Source organism: Podarcis muralis, chromosome 1, assembly GCF_964188315.1.
Source record: "Podarcis muralis chromosome 1, rPodMur119.hap1.1, whole genome shotgun sequence".
NCBI lineage: Eukaryota > Metazoa > Chordata > Lepidosauria > Squamata > Lacertidae > Podarcis > Podarcis muralis.
In genome coordinates this window covers 66,755,669-66,768,338 of record NC_135655.1, presented here as the reverse complement: position 1 = coordinate 66,768,338, position 12,670 = coordinate 66,755,669, and the positions used below count along the sequence as shown (strand labels likewise).

Genomic DNA, 12,670 nt, shown 5'->3' with positions numbered 1-12,670 from the left:
TGAAGGATTTCTGTCCAAGTTGGACTTTTCACTATGAATTCTTGGCAGAAGAGTACTTGTTTTAATTTGTTTGGTGCACTGTATAAATCAGCACTTTCTAAAAGTCAAATACAACCTCAACATATAAAGTTCATATTTGATTAGTTTGTTGGCCTGTTACCGCAGCAAGAAAAATAGTGGTAATGATCTTTCTACAAACTGTTGTTCTATTTTATCTTCCTTGGTCAGAACTGCAGATTGTGGTTTCTTAAGGTTGTGTGATGTTTTGAGAAATCACTAAGTAGACAAATTTCTCAGTGAAACATGATGCACTTAATATTGCATAGCAAAGTATATAAATGCAAATTCATCCGATGTAAATCTTAAGTATTCTGTTGCTGAGGCTCACAGCACTGTGGGGGCGGGGATCTGAATCATTAATTGTATAAACTGAGGTGCCTAAGACCATTAAACACTGTATGCTTACTCCTAGGAGTAACTGTGTTTTAACGGCAAGATGGGTTTTCAAAAGCCACAATCCAAGACAGAACAAGAAGTGCTTTGCTCTGTTCCAACCAATGGGCTTAATCACATCTAATGTTGGGCTGGGTTGTGGTCTCTGAGAACAGAATTTCCAAAACTATAGATTCGTCATGAATAGCTAGGATACTTCAGGACAAATATATTAAAGGCAATGGAATGGGATAAGAAGGAGGTTACAGCCAGGTCACTGGAAGGTTCCTTTTGTAAAGAAGATGACGAAAAAGGAAAAAATGCAAGGGAGAGAGAAGCCATTCTGCTTTTGGGAGTTCGTGGCAAAGGATTTGAAAGTAGTGGGCATGAAATGAATTATTTTAGTGTCCTTATTCGGCACCCTAGTTCTTATTTCATGCAGGAACAAATGAATTGGCTATATAGTCAGAGCACAATGTCTAGAGGAATTGACATGAATTTTCTCATGGGCACATGGCAAATGATATTTTGAAGAAGATATTAAGGAATGACACACACACACACACACACACACACACACACACACACACGGTGTGTGTTTTGTATTTGTCATAATTACACTAGTCTACAGTTTATTTACATTTGTAACATTTAGCTTATGAAAGCATCCTAATATTATTGTAATATATACTTACTATTGTATATAAGCATAATAGATACATAAATATGCGCACACAAATAAAATCACTGTCAGCACAATGCTTCCAAAAGTAAACCTGTACTATTTCATCTCAACTGGGGAAATCCAATAGGAGTGCAAATACGACAGAGAAAGCAAAACAATATGGCAGAAGAATATTGCTGGCTTAACCATGAAGGATCAACACCCATTTTTTTTTTTCCAGGGATGCTAAACCTCTTGTAGCTGCTAAATTGGATTTGCAGCTGAATGAAGTATCAGCTGCTGTTGGACAAGCCCATAAAAGCATGATGGCTGGCCTTTTGTAGGCAGGGCTTAGAGGACGATTGATATGTTTTAGCACTTTTAGGATTATTGTGATTAAGAGGAAACCACTCTGAATGATAGGGAAAAGGGTGTAAAAATGCAGAGCCCACAGCTGGTAAGCAGCATGTGTTTGCTATGAGGGGAGGTCATGACTAGTTGCTCCTGCTGGTTGTAGTGTTGATTGGCAGATAAGAAAACTTGATATTATGAAGCCCGGGATTTCCTTAAAAGAACGTGGCTTTGGAGGGCCAGCAAAACAGATTTATCAGAATATAATATAAATACATTTAGAACTGTCTTGCAGTTAAAATTCTAGCTGCATGGTGTTTAAAATGAAGCAAGGCAATAATAATAATAATAATAATAATAATAATAATAATAATAATAATAATGCAGCATTCTAATTATAATTTCCCCATCCTTTAGGCAAGTATGGTCTTTATAGAAAGCAAAGTTTTTAAGGCAGCGTGTAGTTGGGAGGGTATCTAGATATGTTGAAATTAATTTTTCTGCAATTGTAAAACTGTTAAGCATCTGGCAGGGCAGAAATACTTTTGTCTATCTGCTTATTGGAAGAGAGAACCCTTCGAAAGCTGCTCCTCCCCACCCCCACATGAAACACCTGCCTCCAAAAGCACGAGAGCGTTTTGTGCGTCTGCCTGCACTCCCTAGCCTTCTTTCTTTCCCTCGTTTGGAACCGAAGCTCATTTAGCTGACTGCTTTTTAATTTTTATTTTTATTAAAAACAACAACACAAAAAACACACACGCACCATTTGAATCCTTGCAAATGTGCATTTAAATGGTTGAATCTCTAGCTCCCTTCTTCTTATTCTTCCCGCCCCCCTTTTTTCCCTTTTTTAAGTGGGGCTGTGCCTCTTTCAAAATTTGAGTTTAGCATACCACACAGGAAAGAACACAAGCTTGCCAAGTCCTGCTGAGCGTTTTTTCAAGCCTGTGAAAAGAATGAATTATTCAGCAGTAAGCATGCTTACAGCTGGCCATTTGGGAGCTTTGATGTGCGAATCAGGCGGTTGCATGAATGCCCTTATTGTCATGTTATGTGTACACAGTGTGTGAATTATTGAAAATAGTGAGGCCTGAGCCTCATCTGGTAGAGATTACAGTGCAGGCATGCTGGGTGAAGGTCTGTAATTGAAAATCCCCAGATGCTGTTTATTTGGCCTATGTCACATGACCTTCTGCAGTAAGCTTGTCTGAACAAAACGCTGCCTGCATAGGAAAGCGTTGCCCAATCTCCCACCCCACCCCTTTCCTGTAAGCCTTCTCAAAACTGACTAAGAGGAACACTCTAAACACTCGCTATGGGGATGACTTAACACCTGCCTATAATATTTTTTAAAGGCTTAAGAAAGATTTTGCTCATGGCTTTAAAATAGCGGGTGTCTTAAAATCTGTTTAATCAGTTGTTGACTTTTATCTACAAGAGAGGTTTCTTGTTAACTAATTTGGATTTAAAATTTCTCTCCCCTGGCCACAAATGCTACACAAGGTGGATTTTTTCCCTTTTTTTCTTTTTTGCTCGCATGCACACACACATGCGCACACGCCTTTAACACAGGCACTTTCATGGGTAGGCATGCAGAATTTTATTGTGGTATAAGATGCTAAAATCCTGGAAGGCCTGAGAGCATTCAGACATTCCTAATGCTGGCTTAAAGTTTCTTTAGGAATGCTGCTAATGAAGAATAATTCTCAGATGTCACCGATCCAAATTGCACAAAAATCTCTATTAAAAGTTAGTGAGACAAAAATTAGTTGGATCTAGGATTTCAAACAAAAACTTGCATGTTCTACTCACCTGAGTAAATTTGGTGTTAGAATTTGTACCGAGTACCTTAAGGTTACCATATTTTTTTTCAATGAACCCGAGGACCTTTTCAGCTTCAATGGATTTTGTATGGGGACTGATTTGTAAATCCGGGGACTGTCCCCGGGAAATGGGGACGTCTGGTAACCTTAGAGTACCTTCCATAGTACTGCAATCCAATACCCCTTTACCCGGGAATAAGAACCATGGAATTTAATAGGAGCTATTTCTGTATAGGATTGTTCTGCTTAACGTCTTAGGAATTTTCCCATTTTCCCAGCAAGGGCTTGTCATTATTTTTCCAACCCTGATTTAAATAATGTGGGGGTTAAAAAAAAGTTTTGTTTTTTAACAGAGATTTTTGACAGGATTGTATATTATTCACCAAGCAAAGTAAGGTTTTGGTTTAACTGCCCCATTTGGCCTTCTGTTTGTGTGTCTGTTTCTTTGCAATGTGATAATGCAGTTGGAGATTAAGATAGAAGAATGAAAATTTGTACACATATCCAAGGCACAATTCAACATTTTTGATTTTCAAAGTTCACACCTGAGTTTGATTCCCTCATGCGCCTTGAAGAATTCCTGGAGGCTTCTCCAAACACTGTATTTCACAACTATTTTTATATTGTAATATCCCTTTGGCTTTGCTTACTTTTCTTATTATATTACTTTTCATTTTTATTATTTGTATCTTCCTTCTTAGAAAGAGTTATCAAAATTTCCATTGACAACCCTAATTCTTTTAAAAAATAAAACTATGGAAGGAATGGATCCATGAGGAGACGTATTGGTGAGGTAGGGGGAGAGAAAGACGAGAACAGATTGAAGAACAGATTTTCAAAACACCGAAATTAGATAAATAGGCGAAAACAAACAAAAACAAAAGCACAACCTCTTACACCAAGAGAATATTTTGTTCCTCTGAATGTGAAGCAGAGGAGCAGCAGAAGGATCTCATCAAGACTCAGGTGTGTGGTACAGTGGTACCTCCGGTTACGAATGGGATCTGTTCCGGAAGCCCGGACACATCCTGAAAACATCATAACTGGAGGTGCCCTTCTGTGCACGCATGCGGGGCGAAACCCAGAAGTATACACTTCTGGGTTTTCCGCGTTCGCAACCCAAAGTTTATGTATCCAGAGGGATACGTAAGCAGAGGTACGACTGTAGTGATTTTTTAGCTTCTCTCATACCAACCAGTTGGTCTTACTTGAGGGATGGGCAGAAGGTATATAAGGATCTAGTTCAGGCATGGCCAAACTTGGCCCTCCAGCTGTCTTGGGACTACACTTCCCATCATCCCTGACCACTGGTCCTGTTAGCTAGGGATGATGGGAGCTGTAGTCCCAAAACAGCTGGAGGGCCAAGTTTGGCCATGCCTGATCTAGTTATAGGCTTCTAGATAGAATCATAGAATTGGAAGGGACCACAAGGTTTTGAAGCGGATCAGCAAGGTTCTCTGACTCCCAGCAACAAAAAGACTACCCAACCCGCCAAAGAAGTTACTGTTGAAATCAAGATGGGGAGGGTAACCTAAAGTGGACTTTATGTGGAAAGACTTCAGTTTAACTCTGGGACTCTAATAAAACCCCCAAGTGGTTTTTTAAAAACATTCTGCATACACATCTTTTGCACTTGGCTCCAGTTGCTATATCTTCAGGTTCTCGGGGATCCTGAAAACCAGATGTCTGCTGCCGTTTCATAACATGACCACTGTGCTGAGAGAGAATGGGATAGTCCTGCTTACCCAAGAACAGGCATGTGATGGTGATAAAGAATGTGGAACATATAATGAATTTTACTCAGCTGAGCATTTAAATAAAACCAGCATATAGTCTGATGATCTGCAGCACCTGACACAACTAGGTCTGTTGAGTTTTTAAAGAAAATGTCTTGAAATCAAGAGGCTGAAATAATAACGGGATATGCTCTAGGAGTCTTGGACAGGATGGATTTCTGTAACAGAATAGTCACAAACAAGCATACCTTCATAATCTCCGGCTGTACCACAGAGCTAGATCATATTGAGGATCCAAACTGATTGAAGGCAGTACTGGGGTTGTTTAAATCTTAAATCACCTCTAATAATATCACCCTGTTCGGAAGGAGAAAATGGAGAGGTGGAGCCAAAAGCACACAGAAACGTATGGTGTTTTATTTTGAAACAGCACAGTTGTCACCAGTGTTGCCAACAAGTTCACACAAGTTATTTGCTCAGCCACTAGCCTGTCCGCCCACACAAAGTCATTTGAAGCCTACTGATGGACTAAGAGACTCTCTTCCAGTTCACAAAAGGTTTCTTGTTTGCTGTGGACGATCCAGCGAGCAGTTTATAAGTCCTCTAGTCACTCTTCCAACACTTGATTACAAGAATTCTGACTCTGGTATTTTGCAAAGATCCAAACACAGAAGACATTGGTGGTTTTCAAATAGAAACATTTTGGGCAAACAGTAGCCAGGCTTTGGCTACTGAAAAACGCAGTGATATTTCACATTGTGCCATAAATTTGCCAAGGAGAAAAGTAAATCGATTGAATGAACTGGGGAGATTCCATATTTATTTGAATGTCCTCATGTCATTTACCGGTAACTCTTCTGTTGTGGAGAGGAGGGGCTTGAGATGACCTCTGTGGTCCTCTGCCAGTCTCGTGGGTACAACCCCACACAAGTGTGATGCTTGCTTTACTTTTCTCAAGACATATCTAGTATTATATGATGTTTTTGACTTGGGGGAGGGATGGAAGAAGAAAGCACAGGTTGTTTCCCCCTACTTATTTTGACTTAGCTCATGTTAGCCATTAAAAGAATTGTAGTTTAAAATTCTAAAAGTATTGCAGTTTTTATAATCATATTGTCATGGCCTCCCAGAATGTTGCTGAATTTTGCAACTGCTTTTGCAGGAGAATTCTCTTGTGGCTCAGTCGCTAAGCTACTGTTTAAAATATATTTTTCTCAGTCTCTTCATTCCACATGCCGGCTTGCTTGTGCTATTTCGTTTGAAAAATACAATTTTTGAGCACAGGACCTGATCCGTTTTTTAAATGCACATAATACTTGTTGCTGATCTGTATTTTTAAATTGTGCAGCTCTTCGCATTTATACCTTCATGCTGAATTTCTGTTTTTGTTCTTCATTGTAAATCTGTATTTGTTTCAGGTAGGAATGAACTGATAGCCAGATACATCAAACTTAGAACGGGAAAGACACGGACCAGGAAACAGGTAAGGAAATCCTGCAGGATAAAAACTGTGCATGTCAATGAATGACAGAACGTAGCGGTCTTGGCTGCAGTGGCTGGCTTTGCTTCAGCTCTGGTTAGTTCCTGCCTTGCTTTTTCAGTGTATTGAGTTTGTGTTCAGAAATAAAATACTTCTATTTGTGCCATTCATCACTTCAGTGACAACTTCCTTAAGCACACCGTATGCTTGCAGTCATAAGCACCTATCTTGATAAAAAACCTATTGGATGCATTAATCAATTAATTTCAGAATTACTGAGTTGCTATGATGGGACATAGTTGTGTTTTCTTAAGCTGCTCCTGTCCTCCCAGCCCATTCATTTGGCTTGCAAAGGGCAAGAACCTCGTCTGGACTGCCAAAATCAAATCCTTCCTTTTGACGCAAACACGTTATTAAATTGCTCTTATGAGAAGAATCCTAATAATATTTGGGGAGCAAAAGTGGTAACAGGGATCTTGTGGTGACTTTGGGAGGTAATGGCATTATTATCTTTATTTTTATTTATGTTCTTTATTAAATCTGTATACTGCCCTTCATCCATAGCTCTCCTGGCGGTGCACAACATAAAAATCCAATATAAAAAGACGTCGTTTTAAAGTCAACCAAATATATTTAAGGAAATCCTTTAGTAAAAGGAACTGAATGCTTTATAGCAAAGAGCAGAGAAAAGGTAGCAAATTGCATGTTTTCTTAGGTAAAGTCATCCACACAGTTTGTAGGCCACGCAAGGTCCAAACTTAAGACGGTTCCCCAAAGTCCTTTGTTCAAGCCATTTCAAACAGGGACAGCCTCATGTTGTCTCAGGACAAAGGAGCAAGAAAAAGCAGGAAGTTTACACCGTGATTAGCAAGTTACAACTGGAATTTCACCAGACAAAGAAGAATGTCCCCAGAACCTGCTAAGAGACGCTTAATTGTATCTCATGTGTCTCTTCCTTGGTATTGAAAGTGTATCCAAGCAGGATTGGCAGAAAGGGTGTGTTTTTTTAAACCAATGGGACAGAGAATTGAAAACTAGCTAATAATGAAAGAATAGGCAAATAGAGGTTTTAGATTTCTTGGAAGATCTAGAGGAGGATATGTCTTTCTGTCAACATGACAGAGAATCCACATCTGTCTATTTGCATGAGATGAGATTTGGGATTCTTTTTATTTATTTTATTTATTTAAGCTGATCTACCTCCTTCAGCTACTTGCATTGCTGCGCGAGCCATTCAAGCCTGTTGAATTATTAGAGTTATAGCTGCTCTCTCACATTTTTATGACACAGGAAAGTAACACAAAGTACATTTATGTGCTGAGGTGACAAAGCATGGTGTGCATTACAACTTCCGAGAGAGACGCAGAAACTATGAAGGGTTGTCTGTGCTTCACCCGGAGCTAGTAACTTTGTATTCCCTTGTAATATTTTTCATCAGAGATTATGGAACATTCTTCATTTACATATGTAAATCAGCATATGCTACTATGCATGTCCTTTGTGAGTTTTGCATCTATTTCATTTTCAAGTAGGGATCATCCTAGCCTTTTGATGTTTATTATCTCACTTAGCCTTGTTTTTATCATAACCCCACCTGCAAGATTTCCTGAAACATTCTTTAAAATAAAAACATGGGGTTTGTAAAAGGATTTTGATCACCGAAGACACACAGACATTTCAAGCCTATTTGTGCAACTATGATTAGTTGACCCACTTTTTAAAATAGGAAATTTAATATTTTGCACTTATGGTTCCTGCAATTTGGAGCTGTTGAAAATTTCCTGTGCTCAGAATAATAATAATAATAATAAAGTTGGTACCTCTTAAGAAGAGGGCTGTGCAAATGTGTTCCCAGAGGTCATTTATTTGGACATTAGTAAGGTTGCTACCTAGGTCAGATATATCAGATTTTGGCGCTGCAGGATATACATTCTTGTTGGGACTGGTTGGTACAGGAATGTAGGCAAGAGATTTTGGTAGATTACTTCTCTGCAATGACTCTAATACAAATGAATACACACAAGGTCCTCTTCCAGGGGTTGCTATGTGATTCTGCTGATCCAGGTCAGGGCCAGAGTTATGGGTGGTGGAGAAAACATTTCCAGACCAGACAAGCCTTTTTGAAGGCTCTAAGCCAGTGTTTCTCAATCTTGCGTCCCCAGCTGTTGACCATTGGTCCTGCTAACTAGGGTTGATGGGAGTTGTAGTCCAGCAAGAGTTGGGGACCCAAGTTTGAGAAACACTGCTTTAAGCCTTCCTTCCTAAGTCAATGGAGGCCTCTGGTTCTAGGAGCTGGGTGGTGCATTTTCTCATGAACTCAGTGATTCTCCAAAACAATGAGGGAGTAGAGTTTTGAATCTTGCCTTGCTGCATTGCACACCTTCTGCCCTGGAATTCAGGGAGTGTAATTTCATCCCAGGATTGACCTAGGATGCTCACACCAGGTGCCAGGCCATCTCCTCCTCTCTGTATCAGAGGACTATTGACCTTGTGAAGAGAGGCCTATTTATCTAAAAAGAATCACAAACTTTTATGGAGGCCCAGAATGAGTTATGCAACCCCTTCCAGCTTCCACAATCTACTCCAGAATTGCAGCAGACTGGAATTTGATGTAGCTTCCCACCAAAGCTTTTCTGCCATTTAGCTCTGCTCAACTCTACATTCTTGTTATTTTTAAAAAAGACACCATCCTCCTTTTGCATTCTGAGCTCCATCTTACTCATCTAGAATTCTCATGGGCTTAATATTGGTGTGTGTGAAGGGAAAGGTTGAAGTTCCTACATAGGCATGCTGTGCCTGTTTTGAGGCATGGTGAAAGGCAATGCCAATTGAGGGGGAAAGGGAAGGAAATGGCCAAATGCCAGTGGTATACGCAGCTACTTATTTATAGTGAAATAATTGTATTTTTGCTGGTGAAATCTAAGTACAGTGAAGTTTAGGCAAGCAGCAACAAAAATGTGGGGCAAGCAACCATAAAAAATAGACTAGTAACCCAACCTACAATGTTATTTGTGTTTCTTGGATAAGCTGTTTCCTGCAGGTAATTTTCAGGCTTCAAAAAAAAAACAAAAAACCCACAACTGTCTGCTTTGCTTACAGAACTGGATGTGGTATTTTGTGTATTATTATTTTTTAAAGCCTTAGGTAGTTTTCACAAGTAACATTTTAATTTCCTATCAGACATGACTTCCGAAATCAGGCAAGAGATGGACATGGCTTTGAAGAATTTGCATCAGAGTTCACAAGAGACTAAAATGCAGCATTAGCATCACTCAGCCTTTTCCCTGGATAAGTAACAGTTGTGTTCCATTTGTCTTATTTACGGTCAGTTCAGATACCGTGCCAACCATGGTTGAGAAAGTTTAACTATGGCTTAGTTAAATCAGCAAGCCATCCACTGGCGGAGGAAGAGGAGTGTGGGGGGAGCACACCCTGGCAGCGCGATCCTGGTAGGGTGCCATCGCAGCTGCCCCCCCCCACCCACGCTGGGCGCCCCACCCCTGTGGACGGTGCGCCCCGCCTGAAGCTCCACCACTGAAGCCATCATTTGTGAACCAGCGGGCCCAATGCAAATGTGGAAATCATGATTTTTGCTAACGATAGTTTGGAGTGGTATCTCCATTTATAAACCATCGTTGCTGTAACTAAAGACTGTGCAGAGTGGAAGGAAAATGAAATTACACAAATAGCTGTGAACTATAGTTTACCCATATATTTGGAAGCCCAGCCTCTGGTTTGTGTGGGTGTAATGTCTGAATGGAGCCAGTCTTTGCATCAGTCGTATGTAAACTTAGTATTCCTATTCAGAATACAAGAAGCTGCTTCACAGCAAGTCAGATCATTCGTTTAGCTAGTGCAGTATTGTCTACATTGACTGGTGGTGCCTTTTCCCAGTCCTCTTTGGAGAGAAATTGACCCTGGAATCTTTTTCATGCAAAAAGCATATGCTCTGCCACTGAGCTGCCACCAATTCCCAAAGGTTACTAAACAGGGCTTTTAACTGAAGTGGAGAGAGAACAGAATTTAGGAATTATAATGGAGACATTTTACATATGAAGACTTCCTCTTTTTTTTACATTCTTTGATCTCCACCTTACCTGTTCGTATAGCTAGAAAAGTGCCAAATCCCTGCATTTTCATTTAGAAAACACATTTAAGTCAAATTGGTGTGGTACAGAACTGAGCCAGATTCCATGGACTCTTCCAGTTTCCAGTTTACAGGAATACACATTCTCTCTCTCTCTCACACACACACACACATACACAGGATTTTCTCAGCTGATTTTGTCAGGTGCCACACATTCCTCCCATTCATTCTGTGTGTTAGCCCCTCAAACTGAATTCAGCAGGAAAGCCTACTTGTGTGGAAATTCACAAGTGAACATTAAAGGGCTCCTGAAGTTTTAAAAGTAAAAATATATCAATAAATAATCCAATAATACTGATTGTCTATAAAGGGTAAGAATTGTGTCCCGGGACTAGATTGTGCTGTGACTGTGGGTCTGCCTGATGCAAACCTACAGCTATGAAATTACTCTGTATAATTACACTGGTAATACAAAATATCCCTCTAATGAATAGATGTGGGATATAATAACTTCCATTAGTATCTTTTATGTGTGATTCTGAGGAAGTATTTATAAAGGTAGTGACTTTCATGTCATTCTAGCCAATTATCTGACTGCCTTTTGGGTGAAGGTTCTGAAAGTTTCTTTTGGTGATAGACAGTTTGTCCCCTGGGAAGATGTTTTATAGGAGCATTGAGGTGGGGAGAGGGGCAATCATTAGATTTTTAATGTTTCTTAGTTTCATTGCATTTGGAACCGTGTGATACTTAATTGCTGAAGTGGATTAAGGATTCTTCTATCTACATAGAATATTCTGTTATGGAGATTGCCAGAGAGCTGTGTGGATATTGCTATTCCTGCTGATTTGATTTTTAAAAAAAAGTGATATATGTATTTGTGATTGATAAAATTCTCTGCATTATGGACGCTCATGATTAACAGAGAAACTGATGGCTATTGAAACAGTTTATTAAACTTGTTATGTCAAGAGGAAGGATTTGTGATTGGACTTCACCGGTAAACACTGTGTGGATTTCTTATGCTGCTGGTCAATTGTAATTTTCATCATACAGGACACAATACAGAAGTTTAATGCTTCCTGCACATTTTTGTTACACCAGTCTTTTCTATCCTCAGTATAATGATAAAGCTGTCTTACAGATGTGTAGCACGTAGTACCATTAGTGTGTAGGACATGGAGCGAGGAAGCCAGAGTTCAATCTGCACTCAACAACGAAGAACACAGGATGATCTTAACTTTTTGGTTCATTGCCTCAAAAGGTTGTTGTAGTGATATTGAGATAGTACCTATGCTAACTTGAGCACCTTTGAAAGGGGATAGGATATGGATGTGATACACACAGTAGTTGGCAACATGATGGTTATACAGGGTGAGTCTTTTAAAAGAGGCCCCATGGAACATGTGTACTCTGTACATCCTATATTTGGTTCATTCATTTAGTTTAAAGCATTGTAAATTTAAACAGGGAAAACAGGTAGAGAAAAACGGGACTCCACCTCACCATCTGGTGGTGCAATGTTATATTGCACATACAGCTCATATAAATTGCTTTTCCTTTACCAGTCTAGCTGAGTCCAGTGTTCTGTTTTTGACATAACATTCCCCTCCTCCTCCGTTGGTTTAGTGCAAAATTATGACATGAAACTGACCATGAGATAAATTGCTTACAAAGTTTGTCATGATTCTATTGCAGCAAAGATAGTTTTGCTCCACAATTATGACTGCAGTATTTGTATATGCAATATTCATTCATGTTCCATTTGAAACTGGGTGTTCCTTAATTGCAACGAAACTTATGAGCTATTGAATACATCAAAATACAACTTTCTTGGCACTCTGCTTGTCCTTAAATTTTATATAGTCTTATCAGATATTAAGCAAACATTTGTTCTGAAAAAGATCTGCAAATATTTATCCATAAGGCATGCCTTTACTACAAAGACTGTAGCTGAAAAGGTTTTAAGAAAAGAGCATGCAGTCTTTAACGGTAGGCAACGTCCTAGTTTCTCTGTCAGAAAAATAAATTGAGTAGTCTAAAATGTTTTCTTCTTAACCATGTCACTGCAGTGATGATCAGTAAACTCTGCTAAAAGCG

The 12,670-nt window shown here is 39.4% G+C and overlaps 1 protein-coding gene across 13 annotated transcripts in view; it reads left to right on the top strand.

Moving 5' to 3' along the window:
* TEAD1 (TEA domain transcription factor 1) overlaps window positions 1–12,670 on the top strand; it is a 180,730-nt gene that overhangs the window by 123,526 nt on the left and 44,534 nt on the right. For 12 of the 13 annotated variants that reach the window (XM_028730977.2, XM_028731025.2, XM_028730992.2 and 9 more), the window contains one exon: window positions 6,425–6,489. In XM_028730977.2, coding sequence (XP_028586810.1) covers window positions 6,425–6,489 — 65 coding nt within the window. The remainder of the gene's footprint in view (window positions 1–6,424; window positions 6,490–12,670) is intronic. The other variant, XM_077930342.1, reaches the window with a different exon arrangement.